This window comes from Semicossyphus pulcher, unplaced genomic scaffold, assembly GCF_022749685.1.
Source record: "Semicossyphus pulcher isolate SPU_LCO1_2020_fin unplaced genomic scaffold, fSemPul1.0.p SCAF_6, whole genome shotgun sequence".
NCBI classification, from domain to species: Eukaryota; Metazoa; Chordata; class Actinopteri; order Labriformes; family Labridae; genus Semicossyphus; species Semicossyphus pulcher.
In genome coordinates, this window is record NW_027211737.1 from 26,450,912 (window position 1) to 26,466,171 (window position 15,260).

At 40.9% G+C, this 15,260-nt stretch overlaps 2 protein-coding genes across 2 annotated transcripts; both read right to left on the reverse strand.

Moving 5' to 3' along the window:
* Positions 1-3,145: 3,145 nt before the first annotated feature.
* On the reverse strand, positions 3,146-7,704 carry LOC138609958 (ribonuclease inhibitor-like; the record flags this gene model as incomplete). The annotated part of the gene is made up of 3 exons (XM_069682643.1): positions 3,146-3,332; positions 6,951-7,124; positions 7,559-7,704. Coding segments are annotated over 3 exons (507 nt in total), but the record flags the coding sequence as incomplete, so codon positions are not given.
* A 2,386-nt stretch (positions 7,705-10,090) lies between these two features.
* On the reverse strand, positions 10,091-14,935 carry LOC138609954 (protein NLRC3-like). Its single transcript, XM_069682640.1, has 4 exons — positions 14,868-14,935; positions 13,823-13,956; positions 12,000-12,232; positions 10,091-11,874 (listed from the first exon to the last, which is right to left on the reverse strand). The coding sequence occupies exons 2-4, from the start codon at positions 13,951-13,953 to the stop codon at positions 10,091-10,093; spliced, it is 2,148 nt and encodes a 715-aa protein (XP_069538741.1). The 5' UTR covers positions 13,954-13,956; positions 14,868-14,935.
* Between the last annotated feature and the right edge of the window lie 325 nt (positions 14,936-15,260).

A 15,260-nucleotide genomic window follows, 5' to 3' on the forward strand; every position in this document is an offset into this window, starting at 1 on the left:
CTCTGACAAACTGCATTTCCACAATCTGAATAAAGAAAAAAGATATGGAGATAAAATTAATTAAAAATACAATTTGATGCATTTTAAAGTTTTAAATGTGTAAATAAACATCAATGTGTCCTGATTTTTGTAACCAATTTAAACTAAAGGCTTCAGCCAGCAAACTTTATCATTTAAACAAACATTAGTTAAGAGGTTTTTCTGGATACAGTTGTGACCATTTACTGAAATCATAAACATCCATTTACTCTAAAAACTGACAGAGGACGTTTTCTCTGGTTTCTTTAACAAACAGAAGTCTTTAGTGACTGCAGAATAAATTTAGTTTAAGGAAACATGAAAATATGAACAACACAGAATCTATATATGGTCATGGTTGTAACTTATTTATAAACATGAGTTAGGTTCAGTAGTTAAATATGAGGTCAATGTGAAATGTATTTATAGAGCGCTTTAAAACACACAGGGTTTGTATCAAAGTGCTTTACAGCAAGCTTTACAACAAACTTTAGAACAGAACAAATGAAAAAGAGCCATAAAAAGATTATTACATGACATGAATATTTGAAATACATGGACAAACACATAGAGAGCACACCCAAACATGAGCATGCTTACAGACATGCACACAAGTACACAAAACACGCACACGCACACGCACACGCACACGCACACGCACAACTTGAAGCTTTTGTTAAACAAGGTAAAATGCAACTCATGTTCATAATCAAAAGCTAGGGAAGGCCAAGGAGTAAAAATGAGTCTTGAGGCATTTTTTAAAGCCGTCGAGAGATTCGGCTGTTCTTATGTGTGATGGGAGGCTATTCTAGAGTCGGTGCGGCTGCAGAGAAGGCCCTGTCCCCAAAAGGTTTTCGGCATGATTGCGGGATGGTTAATAGCCCTTGATCAGATGATCTGAGGGGCCTAGCTGTACTGTATGGGGATATGAGTTCTGTATTATAGCTCGGAGTGAGGCCATGAAGGGCTTTCAATACGAACAGGAGAATCTTGTACAGCATTCTGTACTGAATGGGGAGCCAGTGCAGGGACGCTGCTATGGGTGTGATGTGTTCCCTTTTTTTGCATCTGCAAAGGAGTATGGCTGCGGCATTCTGAACAAGTTGTTAATGGTGAATAGAGGCCTGGCTGATAACAATATATAGAAAGTTGCAGTAGTCGAGTCTGGAGGAAATTAAGGCATGGATGACTTTTTCTAGATCTTTGTGTGATAAGAATGTCTTGATTTTGGATATGATCTTGAGCTGAAAGAAGCTAGATTTGACGACTGTGTTAATCTGTTTATCATATTTCAGGTTATTGTTGAATGTTATTCCAAGGTTGTTTTTGCAGGGTTTTATGTAATTGTATAGATGATTGAGGGATTGGGCAAAGGTGCTTGTGGAGTTTGGTGGGTTGAACACGATCATCTCTGTTTTGTTTTCATTGAGTTGTAAAAAGTTACTAGCCATCCATCCCTTAATATCCTCCAGACATTTGGCAAGAGTGGTGGGTCCAGTTTGGTCAATGGGTTGAATGGGAAGGTAAAGCTGGGTGTCATCTACATAACAGTGAAATGAGATATTATGTTTCTGAACAATTTTACCTAATGGGAGCATATAGAGGGAAAACAGGAGGGGACCAAGGACCAACTTTGGGGGACTCCACATGAGAAGCTAGCAGGGGTGGAGAAGGAGTTGTTAACTGCAACCTAGAAGTCCTGTCTGTTAAGTAGGATTGAGGCCAGCCGAGGGCTGGTCCAGAGACCCCAACCAGTGATGCAGACAGTCAATTAGTATTGTGTGGTCCACCGCTGAGATCTAACAGGACTAAGACTGAGGAAAGGCCACCATCAGCTGTTACAAGGAGGTCAGTAGTGACCCTCAACAAGGCACATTCTGTGCTGTGGTGTGCACGAAAACCTGACTGAAATTTTTCAAAGATGCTATTGCTGTTGAGGAAAGGTATTATCTGTTGGAGGACTACTTTCTCCAGGACTTTAATCAGAAAAGGACATTTTGAAACTGGTCTGAAATTGTTTGGTATTCGTGGATCCAGGCATGGTTTTTTTAATAAGTGTTGAACTATGGCGTTTGTGGGACATTGCCAGATAGTAAAGAGCTGTTAGTAATATTCACTGTACTTGGACCAATTTCCCCAAGAACCTCCTTCAGCAGCTTAGTAGGAATGATATCAAGGCAGCAATTGGTGGGCTTTGAGCCAGAAATGACTTTGTCAAGCTGTGGGAGTGAGATGGGCAGAAAGGTATCAAATGTTGGTGGACTCCTAAGTGGATTTACCAAAAGCCGATCAGAGGGAGTGATGTTCTGTTTGATATCAATTTTGTCTAGGAAGAATTTTTTTTAAATTTGGAAAGTGGATGGTGCTGCTCTAAATGCAGTGGAGAACTGGCTAGCTGTGGTACTGGTGAGGACACGAGAGCAACCAGGAGCAATTTGTATAGGGGCAGAAGGAGACGGTAGTCAATCGAATACAATTGCTTTATGATCTGAGACACTAACTTCAATCATATCAAAGTTATTAGGGGAGAGACCAGAGGATAAAACTAGGCCCAGGGTGTGGTTTTTGACATGTGTTGGACCAGATATAGACTGACCAAGATGAAATGATTCAATAAGAAGTGGAACATTTTTGACCAGAGGGTGAGAGGGACAACAAACATGAATGTTAAAGTCACAGAGTATTAAAACCCTGTCATAATTTGGCAAAATATGAGTTCAGAGAATTCACTGATGAAGGTGTTTTGGGTGTCTGTAAATCAGGACTCAGAGCACGGGGGGTTTACCATTCATTTTGAAGGATAGAGATTCAAATGATGTAAATTGGCCCACTGAGACCAGAGAGCAGGACATGTTCCTGAAGAGCACTGCTAAGCCACCACCTCGACCAGAAGGCCGAGGCTGGTTAAAGAAGTGAGGTGCTGTTTCTATCAGTGGGATGGAGTCACCGTGATTTAACTAAGTTTCAGTGATGAAGAATAAGTCAAGCTTTTTGGTATTAACAATATCCTGATGATGGTCTTGTTTGATAGGGATCTCACATTCAGTAACCCAAATTTGAGTAAGTTAGGCTGAGTAGCCGCAAAGGGGGATAAGTGGCAAAGATGAGGTCTACAATAGTAACAGAGTCAGTGAACTGACCTCAGAGTCTCCAGTCTGCAGTTTGGACTCTGCAGAAAATCAGAAAGCAGCTTCACATCTGAATCCTGCAGCTTGTTTTGACTCAGGTTCAGCTCGCGCAGGTGGGAGGGGTTGGACTTCAGAGCTGAGGCCAGAGAAGCACAGCTGATCTCTGACAAACTGCAGCTCCTCAATCTGAATAAAGAAAAAAGATATGGAGATAAAATTCATTAAAAATCAAATTTGCTGTGTTCAAGTTTTAAATGTGTAAATAAACATCAGTGTGTCCTGATTTTTGTAACCAACTGAAACTAAAGAAACATTTCTACTTCAGCCAGTAAACTTTATCATTTAAACAAACATTAGTTAAGAGGTTATTCTGGATACAGTTGTGTGAAACATTCATTTACTCTTAAAACTGACAGAGGACGTTTTCTCTGGTTTCTTTAACAACCAGAAGTCTTTTGTGACTGCAGAATACATTTAGTATAAAAAACAACACATATCATTGACAGAAATTATTCCATCCCCCCTGAAGTTTCCTTCCTCTCCTTGTTCTAAAAAGGCCTTGGTTAAGTCTACTTTGAAGATCTGGAAGAAATTCTGACGCCATCTTGGTCAACAGACCTTTTCTTTCTTAGCTCCAATATCAGCTAATCCTATTTTCCATCCTTCTCTGATTGACAGAGTCTTCTCTTTGTGGTCCACATCTAGCATTGAGACATTCCGCTACATATATATTGAAAACACCTTTGCATCTTTTCAGCAGCTCTCTGAGAAGTTCCCTCTACCTAGACATTTTTTCAGGTACCTACAGATCCGCAGTTTCGTTTGGAATTTTAGCTCCCATTTTCCCAATCTTTCGGAGGCCTCACCTATTGACTCCTTGTGAACACCATCCCCTTTAAAGAAGGATATGATCTCACGTCTTTATGATCTTATTCACTCATTGCATCCAGCCCCTTTACATAACATAAAAACTCAGTGGGAAGTGGATATGGGGGAGGAGATTTCAGAGCGGTTATGGGATGTCATTCTGCGTCGGGTTCACTCCTCAGCTATTTGTGCTAGGCATGCTCTGACCCAATGCAAAATCCTTCACTGTACAAACTTCACTAAAGTCAGGCTTTCTAGAATTGATGATGTTGACCCATAGACTGTATAAATAATGGACGTAGTCTCGGTGATGTCACCCATTGGTTTCTGAAGAAGCATTTTGAAGCCTGAATTGTGCCGGAGCTGGGGGTCGCCATATTGGAAATGCCAGAGCCGGCTTATCTAGAGGCAGGCAAAGAGGCGGAGCGTGAACGAGTTAAGCCTATGGCTGAGCTCTATGGACGGGCCACATGAATCAGCCAGCTACGGCTATGAAGCTAGGCTATATGCAGCTCAGCGTAGCTAGCGGTTATTAGCCATAGACTGTATAAATAATGAATGAGCTACTTTCCCAGGAGGAGATTCTGTTTGTGACGGTGACTGACTGCAGGTGTTCAGTTATAAGAGTAAAGAAGTAGCGGACTCGCTGCTCGCTCGCCCAGTGAGATAGCGGCGAGCTGACACGTAACGGGAAACGTAAAATAACCGATCTTCTCATTACTGTCACAGCCCGGCTCTTAGACTGCGACAAAAACGGGAGGCACATGGGTATACTAATCAAACAATTAATTTATTTACAACATAAATAATCAAAACCAACAAAAACATGTAGATATGAATAATCTGTAAAGTCAGTTGTGTGGGGTGTGGATGGGTGTAAATGTGTTGCATGGATGTTGTTGATGTGTAAAAACAAAGAAGAACAAACAAAAGAACAACGCAGAGGTGTGTGGTGATAGGAGGTCTGCCCAGAGACTGGCTGCTGCTGCTGCTCTGGCTTAAATACATGAGACACACCGGGCCCAGGTGTGTCCCGTTCACCTGATTAGCCTGCCACCAGGTCTGCAGTCCTGGAGACAGAGAGCAAAACAGCAGTAGAGCCTACCAAGTAGAGGGGCCGTGACACTACAGTCCGCTGTAATCTCTCTGGGGAAAAGCCAACAACATCTGACTCCTATTTACTGGCTGACGATTAAATAAATGTTTGATAAACACTGCACAGGCTAACAAGCAACTAAAGCGAGCACAGTATACCTGCTACTAAGTGCTAAAAATGTATCAATACAATTATACTAGCATTAAACTCACTGAAAAGCTGGAGCTCAGACTTCTTGCACGGCCATAAAGTTCCATAAATCCCACAGAGATTATTTGTCCAAACTTTGAATGAAAAAATCCCCAAAAGGCTCCAACAACACAAACAGGTGAAGTTAAGCTCAGTGTCTGTGTGTTTGCTTTGACATCTAGCAGACAGCCAGCAGGATCCACCTGTCAATCAAATGAGGCCGGCCCCTATGATTTAAGGCTTAATATAATTAAAACAGGTGTGTTATAAAAAAATTCATCCCCCGTACAGTTATCTTGAACAATAAAATTTGCTTTTTTTAACAAAACCGTTTTTTGTACCAGGCTGTAAACATGTTTATTTCTGCTGTAAAAATTGGCATTTTCCCATCTGCTGTAATGTTATTTCTTGATTTCTGGAGCCAGCCTCAAGTGGCCACTCGAGGAACTGCAGTTTTTTGCACTTCCTCATTGGCTTCATTTTTTAACACCGGAGGCTGTGTTGACCCCACGTATGATAGATGTTGCCAGGCCCCTGCTCCCCACATCTTCATGTTCTGGTCATGCCCTTCTTTACACACCTCTTGGTCAGAAATCTTTAACTCAATTTCAGATTGCATGAGGACTCACTTCGAACCTACAGCAATCACTGCATTGTTTGGGGTTCCACCTCCCACTCTGCAGCTTCCAAAATATAAGGCAGACTTTATAGCATTTCTGACATCTGATTTTATTGAGGAGGAAATCACCTGTGCCACCCTCTCATTCCTCATGAATCAAGGACATTTTTACCTTTGTTAAATTGGAAAAATAAATGAGGTGAACTATAAATGGTTCACTTACCAAAATTAATAAAACATGGGGACCTTTTTTTGCACATGCTCAGGGGCTGGTATTTACTGCTGTTCCGGACTAACAGTTCTAACTGAATGTTTGTAATCACTGTAATGTACCTGTGATGGGTTCGGAATGTTGTTAATTTCTTTATTTATTTTGTCATTTTCTATTTCTTCTTAATTGTTACAGGGTGACCAACCTGTTTGTTTTGTCTATTTTTGTTTCTTTCCTTTTTTTATGTTGGTTATGTCTTTTTTTTAACTGCATTTGTACTTTATATAGTATTTCTCCTACTTGTTGTGTGTTATACATGACACAATATTGAAACTAAAAAATTAACTTTTTGACATTTGTGCGTTGTTAAAACTCCAATGAACAAAATTGAGGAGAAAAAAAGAAACAGAATCTATACAGTCATTGATGTAAGTTATTTATAACCCTTAGTTAGATTCAGAGGCTTCGTGGGCAAGTCAGCTACAACGTTGCTTAAGGACATGGGAATCCGAGGCCAAGCCCAACGCCAAGCCATCAAAGCCCTCTCCAGTGCAGCCGAACAGGCAAGTCGGTGGCTGTGGATTAAGAGGAAAGACACCTCTTGGAGCCCTCTGGAGGTGTTGTGGGCCTATCACACCCCCCCCCCCCCCCACACACACACACACACACACACACCATGGCTCCTGTGTGGAAACCCCCATATTATTGTCCCCACTCTCATCATATCAAGTACGTGAAGCAAGCAAGAGATTGTATCCCCTAGTCCTAAACAGAACTAAACACATGAGGTCTGCAATAGTAACAGAGAGTCAGTGAACTGACCTCAGAGTCTCCAGTCTGCAGTTTGGACTCTTCACAAAATCAGAGAGCAGCTTCACTCCTGGATCCTGCAGCTTGTTTCCTCTCAGGTCCAGCTCTCTCAGATGGGAGGGGTTGGACTTCAGAGCTGAGGCCAGAGAAGCACAGCTGATATCTGACAAACTGCAGCTCCTCAATCTGAATAAAGAAAAAAGATATGGTGTAAAATTCATTAAAAATCAATTTGTTGTGTTCAAGTTTTAAATGTATAAATAAACATCAATGTGTCCTGATTTTTGAAGAAAGAAAAAGTTCTACTTCAGCCAGTAAACTTTATCATTTAAACAAACATTAGTTAAGAGGTTATTCTGGATACAGTTGTGACCATTTACTGAAAATCATAAACATCCATTTACTCTAAAAACTGACAGAGGACGTTTTCTCTGGTTTCTTTAACAAACAGAAGTCTTTAGTGACTGCAGAGTAAATTTAGTTTAAAGAAACATGAAAATATGAACAACACAGAATCTATATATGGTCATAGATGTGAGTAATTTATAAACATGAGTTAGGTTCAGTAGTTAATTAAACACATGAGGACTACAATAGTAACAGAGAGTCTGTGAACTGACGTCAGAGTCTCCAGTCTGCAGTTTGGACTCTTCACAAGATCAGCGAGCAGCTTCACTCCTGGATCCTGCAGCTTGTTGTCACTCAGGTTCAGCTCTCTCAGATGGGAGGGGTTGGACTTCAGAGCTGAGGCCAGAGAAGCACAGCTGATCTCTGACAAACTGCAGCGACTCAATCTGAATAAAGAAAAAAGATATGGAGATAAAATTCATTAAAAATCCAATTTGTTGTGTTCAAGTTTTAAATGTGTAAATAAACATCAGTGTGTCCTGATTTTTGAAGAAATAATCTGAATAAAGAATGATAATGTTACATCATTACATCAGTTAATGTCTAAGTATCTGTTGACAGCTGAAGAGGGTTTAGAATGAAGAAGTTAAAATGGATCCTCCAAACACCTGAACCCAACAGGATGCAGGTTAAATACTGGAAAATACAAAAACAGAAATAGCTCTTATTTAGATTAACTACAACCTGCTGCTACTTCAATAAAGTTTTAGTGACTTCACCTCTTCAACTCTGCCAGCTCCACCAGTGGATCAGACTATACAAACTCATGTTGAGCAGCCAAACACATACAAACTCTGAGAAACTGATTTAAGATCCACTTCATGATCCAGAAGCTTCCAGAGATGCCAAATATATCAGGACAAATGGTGGATAAATGTGAACAGAATAAATCTGTATTAATTCTGTTACTAATAGAGAAGTCCTGAAATCAAAGCATCTACAATTAGAACTATTCAGTCAGTATCAGCATCATGACTTACAGCTTCATCACAATGTTGGAAAAACAAATACTGAATATATCTATCATTATCTGATGGCTGACATTGATAACATTTATTTAGTCATTTTCATTTAGATTTGTTTCTTAACATCTGAAAAACATGAGAAAGAAAAACTAATGAAAGTCAGGTGTGGATCAGGATAATATCAGCCTAATGTCTAAAGTTTAGTTTCACCATCATTTTCACATCATATTAAACTCAGAATAGAAGAAAAAGAACGTTATCTGACTTCAGAGTCTCCAGTCTGCAGTTTGGACTCTGCAGAAAATCAGAGAGCAGCTTCACTCCTGAATCCTGCAGGTTGTTTCTTCCCAGGTTCAGCTCTCTCAGATGGGAGGGGTTGGACTTCAGAGCTGAGGCCAGAGAAGCACAGCTGATATCTGACAAACTGCAGCGACTCAATCTGAATAAAGAAAAAAGATATGGAGATAAAATTCATTAAAAATCAATTTGTTGTGTTCAAGTTTTAAATGTGTAAATAAACATCAGTGTGTCCTGATTTTTGTAACCAACTGAAACTAAAGAAACATTTCTACTTCAGCCAGTAAACTTTATCATTTAAACAAACATTAGTTAAGAGGTTATTCTGGATACAGTTGTGACCATTTACTGAAAATCATAAACATTCATTTACTCTAAAAACTGACAGAGGACGTTTTCTCTGGTTTCTTTAACAAACAGAAGTCTTTAGTGACTGCAGAATAAATTTAGTTTAAAGAAACATGAAAATATGAACAACACAGAATCTATATATGGTCATAGATGTAAGTTATTTATAAACATGAGTTAGGTTCAGGTCTTAATTAAAAACATGAGGACTACAATAGAAACAGAGTCAGTGAACTCACTCCAGAGTCTCCAGTCTGCAGTTTGGACTCTGCAGACCATCACACAACAGCTTCACTCCAGAATCCGGCAGCCCATTGACACTCAGGTCCAGCTCTCTCAGATGGGAGGGGTTGGACTTCAGAGCTGAGGCCACAACTTCACAGTGAGTCTTCAATATTCCACAATTGGAAAATCTGTTATGACGTAAACATTGTGAAATATATTATTAGGAATTAATAGGAAATATAAAAAAATACTTAACTGATGTATTTGAGGAATAAACAGTTTCTTTATTTGAAGATTGAAAATTAGTAACACTCAGGTTCACATAATGTGCACAGACATCTCAGTGTAATCTGTTTCAATATACAGTATGTCTCCACAAAGTTAGAGGCTAGAGAGACAATTCAAAAACAAAATGCTTTCAGTGCAGAAAAAATGAGTCTTACAATGTGTGTCTGGCTTTATACAGCACCTTGTAGAGACAACTCAGGTAATAATAACTTTCAAACGCTTATGTAGTGATAAACCACAACCTCTACAGTTGTTATCTTATATTACCAGGTCAACATGACGCCCCTGTCACTCAAGGGAAGGTTCATAGAAGACTAGATGTAATGATTTTTAGAAATAAACATAATATCTGTGTTGATTAAATTGACAGCCATAAACACAACTATAGATCTACTAAAAATCGACATTTTGTTCTCAGAATTTAAATCGGCTTAAGAGGATCTGTAACATTATACCTTTTTTCCCCCAATAAATTACTATTTTTTTGAATTTTATGTTATAATGTGTAGATTTTAATCAGATTCAGGAATACTTTATTTATCCTCGGGGGGAAATTCAGAAAAAGACCAAAGACCTACAACACGTATCTACACGTGTCTGTATTATTATTTAAATCATGACTTACAGAGCCTTTCTGCAGTTCCTGACAGCTGGAATCAGTCTCAGTCGTCCCTGATCAGTTGTGTTGTATTTCTTCAGGTCCAACTCATCCAGAACCTCCTCTGACATCTGCAGCATGTAGGCCAGAGCAGAGCAGTGGATCTCAGAGAATCTCTTTCCTGATCTGTTCTCTGATTTCAGGAACTCTTGGATCTCCTGATGTACCGAGTGGTCCTTCATCTCCACCAGACAGTGGAAGATGTTGATGCTTCTGTCAGGAGAGATCTTATCACTGTTCATCTCTTTGAGGTTTTTGATGACTCTCCGGATCCTTTCTGGGCTTTCGTCTGTCTGACCCAGCAGGCCTCCTAAGAGTCTTTGGTTGGACTTCAGGGAGAGGCCATGAAGGAAGCGAACAAACAGGTCCAGGTGGCCATTCTTACTTTGAAGGGATTTCTCCATGGCACTCTTCAGAAAGGCATCCAGGGATGTCTTTCCAACGAGAGCCGCCACTACATCTCTGTTCCTGTCGGTGTACCAGTGGAAAACGAAGACTGCAGCCAGAAACTCCTGAACACTCAGATGAACAAAGCAGTAGACTGTTTTCTGGAAGATCACACACTCTCTTTTGAAGATCTCTGTACAAACTCCTGAGTACACCGAGGCCTCTGTGACATCCAGACCACACTGCTCCAGGTCTTCTTGGTAGAACATGATGTTTCCTTTCTCCAGATGTTCGCACGCCAGCCTCCCCAGCTTCAGAAGGACTTCCCTGTCAGCCTGTGTCAGCTCCTGTGGACTCGTCTCTTGTCCCTCATCATACTTCTGCTTCTTCCTCTTTGTCTGAACCAGCAGGAAGTGTGAGAACATGTCAGTCAGGGTCCTGGGCAGCTCTCCTCTCTGGTCTGTGGTCAACATGTGCTCCAGAACTGTCGCAGTGATCCAGCAGAAGACTGGGATTTGACACATGATGTCGAGGCTCCTGGATGTCTTGATGTGTGAGATGATTCTGTTGGACAGCTCTTCATCACTGAACCTCTTCCTGAAGTACTCCTCCTTCTGGGCCTCAGTGAAGCCTCGTACTTCTGTCACCCTGTCCACACATGTTCCAGGGATCTGATTGGCTGCTGCAGGCCGAGAAGTTATCCAGATGAGAGCTGAGGAAAGCAGATTCCCCTTGATGAGGTTTGTCAACAGCACATGGACTGATGACTTCTGTGAGACGTCAGACACAACCTGATTGTTGTGGAAATCTAATAAAAGTCTGCTTTCATCCAGGCCGTCAAAGATGAACAAAAGTTTACAGACAGCGAGCATCTCTGCTGTGAGCTTCTGTAATGTTGGATGGAAAGCATGGAGCAGCTTGAGAAGGCTGTACTGCTCCTCTCTGATCAAGTTCAGCTCCCTGAATGAAAGCAGAAAAACCAGACTGATGTCTTGGTTTTCCGAGCCCTCTGCCCAGTCCAGAGTGAACTTCTGCACTGAGAAGGTTTTTCCAACACCAGCAACACCGTTGGTCAGAACGACTCTGATGTGCCTCTGTTCATCAGGTAAGGCTTTAAAGATGTCATGGCACTTGATTGAAGTCTCATGGAGGGTCTCCATCTTGGAAGCTCTCTCGAGCTGCCTCACCTCATGTTGGGTATTTACCTCTTCACTTTGTCCCTCTGTGATGTAGAGCTCAGTGTAGATCCTGTTGAGGAGGGTTCCACTTCCTGCTTCATCAGTTCCTTCAGTCACATGTTCACATCTCGCCCTCAGACTGATCTTATGCTCATCTAAAACCTCCTGAAGACCACTATCTGCTGAGAGAGAAGAAAAATATGTGTTTAATATATATTAAAGGCACTGCATACTAACATATTTCCCTGTAATACATTAGAAAGTCCTGTTTTCAGACACAATGACATCAGCAGATGGAAAATCTTACTTTGTACAGTGCTGGTCTGTCCGGCTATCTGCAGTCCTGGTCTTGTTATAGATCTTTCTCCACACTGGGGACAGGAGGAATCTCCAGACGAACCAGACTGGTCCTCGTATGAGGTGATGCACTGTCTGCAGAACCAGTGTCCACAGCTGGTAGAAACTGGATCTCTCAGGACGTTCTGACATAAAACACAGCTGGACAGCAGCCCCTCCTCACAATCACTCCTCTTGTGCTTTCTGGGGAAACAAGGAAAATCCCTTAAATTATGAATCATTCTTAAATTAAATGCAAAAAACTGTGTGGGGCTTTTACAAAATCATAAATATCTGCAGCCTGAAAATGCAGTGCGAAGAAATCAAACTGTTATTCTCATGATGCTTTATTGAGGCTACCCAGCTTTTGTTCTGAGAATGTTATGTGCGATGTTCTGGTAATGTTTTGAGCGGGAAGTTTCTATTTGGTTCCCAGAATGTTGCTTTTAATAGCAGGAGAACGTTCTCTGAAAACATTTTCAGAAAGTTGCAGTGACAATGTTCAAATCACATTTCAGGAACGTTTTTTAAATCACGTTCTGACAGTTCAAGTCATACTTACATCCTGAAAAGATCCTCAGAATGTTGCAGTGAGCATGTTCTACCTTGTTTTTACGTAACAAGCAAATGTTTTCTAAAAGGCGTTCTGACATCCCAGGCCTCAATAACATCCTGAAAATATCTTCACAATGTTTCAGTTAGAATGTTTTGTCTTAGTTTAAGTTTTAACGTTACAAGAACTTTATTTGAAATGATAAACAACCTTCAAACCTTCTTTGAATATTTGATTAAAACGTTTTATTTTTCAAATATAATTAGAACTTGTAGGACATGTTACAAAGTTATGGGAACGTTCCCTGCTAGCTGGGTAGTGGCAGAGGGCACAATAATTTTTTATCTGGCAGTTTTTTCACCATTTTTCCAGGTTATCCATATTTAAGGTTATTCTTGGTTCCAAACCATTATTGGTCATTTCGGCAAAGGAATTACCGGGGAGGACGCGTCAGCAGCACCAGCCACAGCCCTTCTATCGATGCCACAAGTGCAAGAGATGCCAGCGCTGTGATGACATAGCTCCGTGGCTATGGAGGCGTTAATTTCTCCACAGCCTGCAAAGTCCTCATCAGAGATTTCAGTGAAATGTATCCCGAGGGGGCCAAGAAGGGCAAGGTAACCTGCTTGATCCCCGTCTCCAGTGTGCCAGCAGCATTTTATCCATTAATTATAATAGATAAACATAACTTTTGATACCGCACATCTTTTTGATGAGGTGTTTTCATTTCAAATGTCCCACTGTAACCAAAGACATTCGGGCAGTGACATTAATTAATATTACCATGTATAATGCACTCCTGTGAGGAGAGGGAGAGAGAGAGTGCGCATGCATATGGACAGCGCAGACACGGCACAAAAAGTGGTCATTTGAGCATGAGACACGTTGTTCCGCTGCACACATTTCAGTTTATTGAAGTGTATGAACTGAACTGTAAAAAACAGGTGGAACGTGATGTGCTGTGATGCCATCCCTGCTCCCATCAGCGTGATCTGACGATGATTTAGCTTCTTATTAATCTCTATAAACAGACATCTGCAACAAGTTCAGCTAACAATCTGTTCTAGATCTGAAATGTAACTTGAGATGAATTCCCTTGATGTGGTGCCACGAAAGCCGTTCAGCATCTCAGACTATAGCCGATGGGATCTGAGATTGCAATTCAGGTAACATGACAACCCTGGTTTTCTGTACTCAAAATGCTGTTGCTAGAGAGTTTAGTGGTTAAAAAGTTCCCTTACTGTGTTTCTGAGGGTCCTGGTTCCTTACTGAAGTCTGCACCAATACTTTTAGACCACTCACTCTTCATAGACAGACAGCTGGGCGTAGGAGACTTTGCTCTGTCCTCCTCTTTCTCCACACAATCACTCATCTTCTGGGGGGGGGGTTAAAAAAATCATCTCATTAATTACAGGCTTTGTCATTAATTAATCACATATATCAATGATTTCTGTGAGAAGCACATCACATGTAGACTTACTCAGTCTGGGTTACCCTGTTTCTAGAGGGTTATTTCTTACTTTCACACTTTAATTGCACTCTGGTCTTCACCTTAGTAAGTTTTAATTCACAATCTACTTTAATCTGATCACTTTGCTTTGCTTCAGTCCCCCCAACACATCTTCACCTCTGCTCTCTGCACAGCTGCTTGCCCCGCCGCCCTTGTTCTGTCTGTGTCTCTGTCTGCTTTGTTGACTGTCTGCATCAGCAGTCTGTTTAATTAAGCACGTGAGCCACGTGTGCACGAGGGACGTTATTAATGACGTAGCGATCAAAACAAAAAGCTTTATAAACAGCGACAATCAATGCATTTACAGTAGGGACATACGGAGATATACAATAGGATTGTTTACATTACGTAACAGAACTGATTGGGTGTTGACAGAGAGCGTCCGATGTCGGGCCCTCTGTCGCAGTTAAAAACACTGTGTGAGGAGTGAACTGGTCCCGCTGTTATCGAGTCCCTATTAAAGTATGTCAAAACCATTTTCACTCTGTTTTTGCCAGATTGTCTAGTGTATTTTACTAACCTTAATATCTGCCTGGTTCTGCCTGTTTATCCGCTAATTTACTATGGTTTTGCCCCTAGTCTGATCTGTCGATATAATCTCACTATCTGCGTTGTATTTGACCATTGCCCGTTTCTGAGACTGAAATGAAATTTGTCTGACCTGTATGTCTCTAAAATAATCAAATTAATAATGTGTATTGTTCTTTCAATCTTCCTTCACATATTAATCGGAGACTTTGACAGTTTAACAATAATAACATTGAATTTATTCTCACCCTGCCTCAGACTTATCTTCTTCTCCTTCTGCTCTGTCGACTCAGAATGGTGTCCGATTGCTGACCGGCCCTTCTGTTTCACTTTCTGTTTTTGTAGGTGCGCTTGAGATGACTGCCGGTGTACCAGATTAACTGGTGCTTGAATTAACTGGTGTCGGTCAACTATGTGACAGTTAATTGTAGCACTGAACAGGTATCGACACAGTCATTTACACTAGACATCGTTTCAAACTGATGTATAGCTTGAAGTTCCCTGGGACTGTGCAGCAAGATACGCAAGCAACGTAGAAACTAAATTCAAGAGTAATTGACAGTTACTTGTGGATAACTTTTTGTCATCTGAGATCGCTTTGCAACCACAGCCGCGCACAGCGGAACATCACAAGTTAATTC

Excerpts from the sequence above, each read along its gene's own strand:
- LOC138609954 (XM_069682640.1), bottom strand. The coding sequence starts at position 13,953 with ATGAGTGATTGTGTGGAGAAAGAGGAGGACAGAGCAAAGTCTCCTACG. Across the intron at positions 12,233-13,822 it reads CCAGGACCCTCAGAAACACA|AAAGCACAAGAGGAGTGATT; the intron begins GTAAGGGAACTT and ends TTGTTTCCCCAG. Across the intron at positions 11,875-11,999 it reads ACAGACCAGCACTGTACAAA|CAGATAGTGGTCTTCAGGAG; the intron begins GTAAGATTTTCC and ends CTTCTCTCTCAG.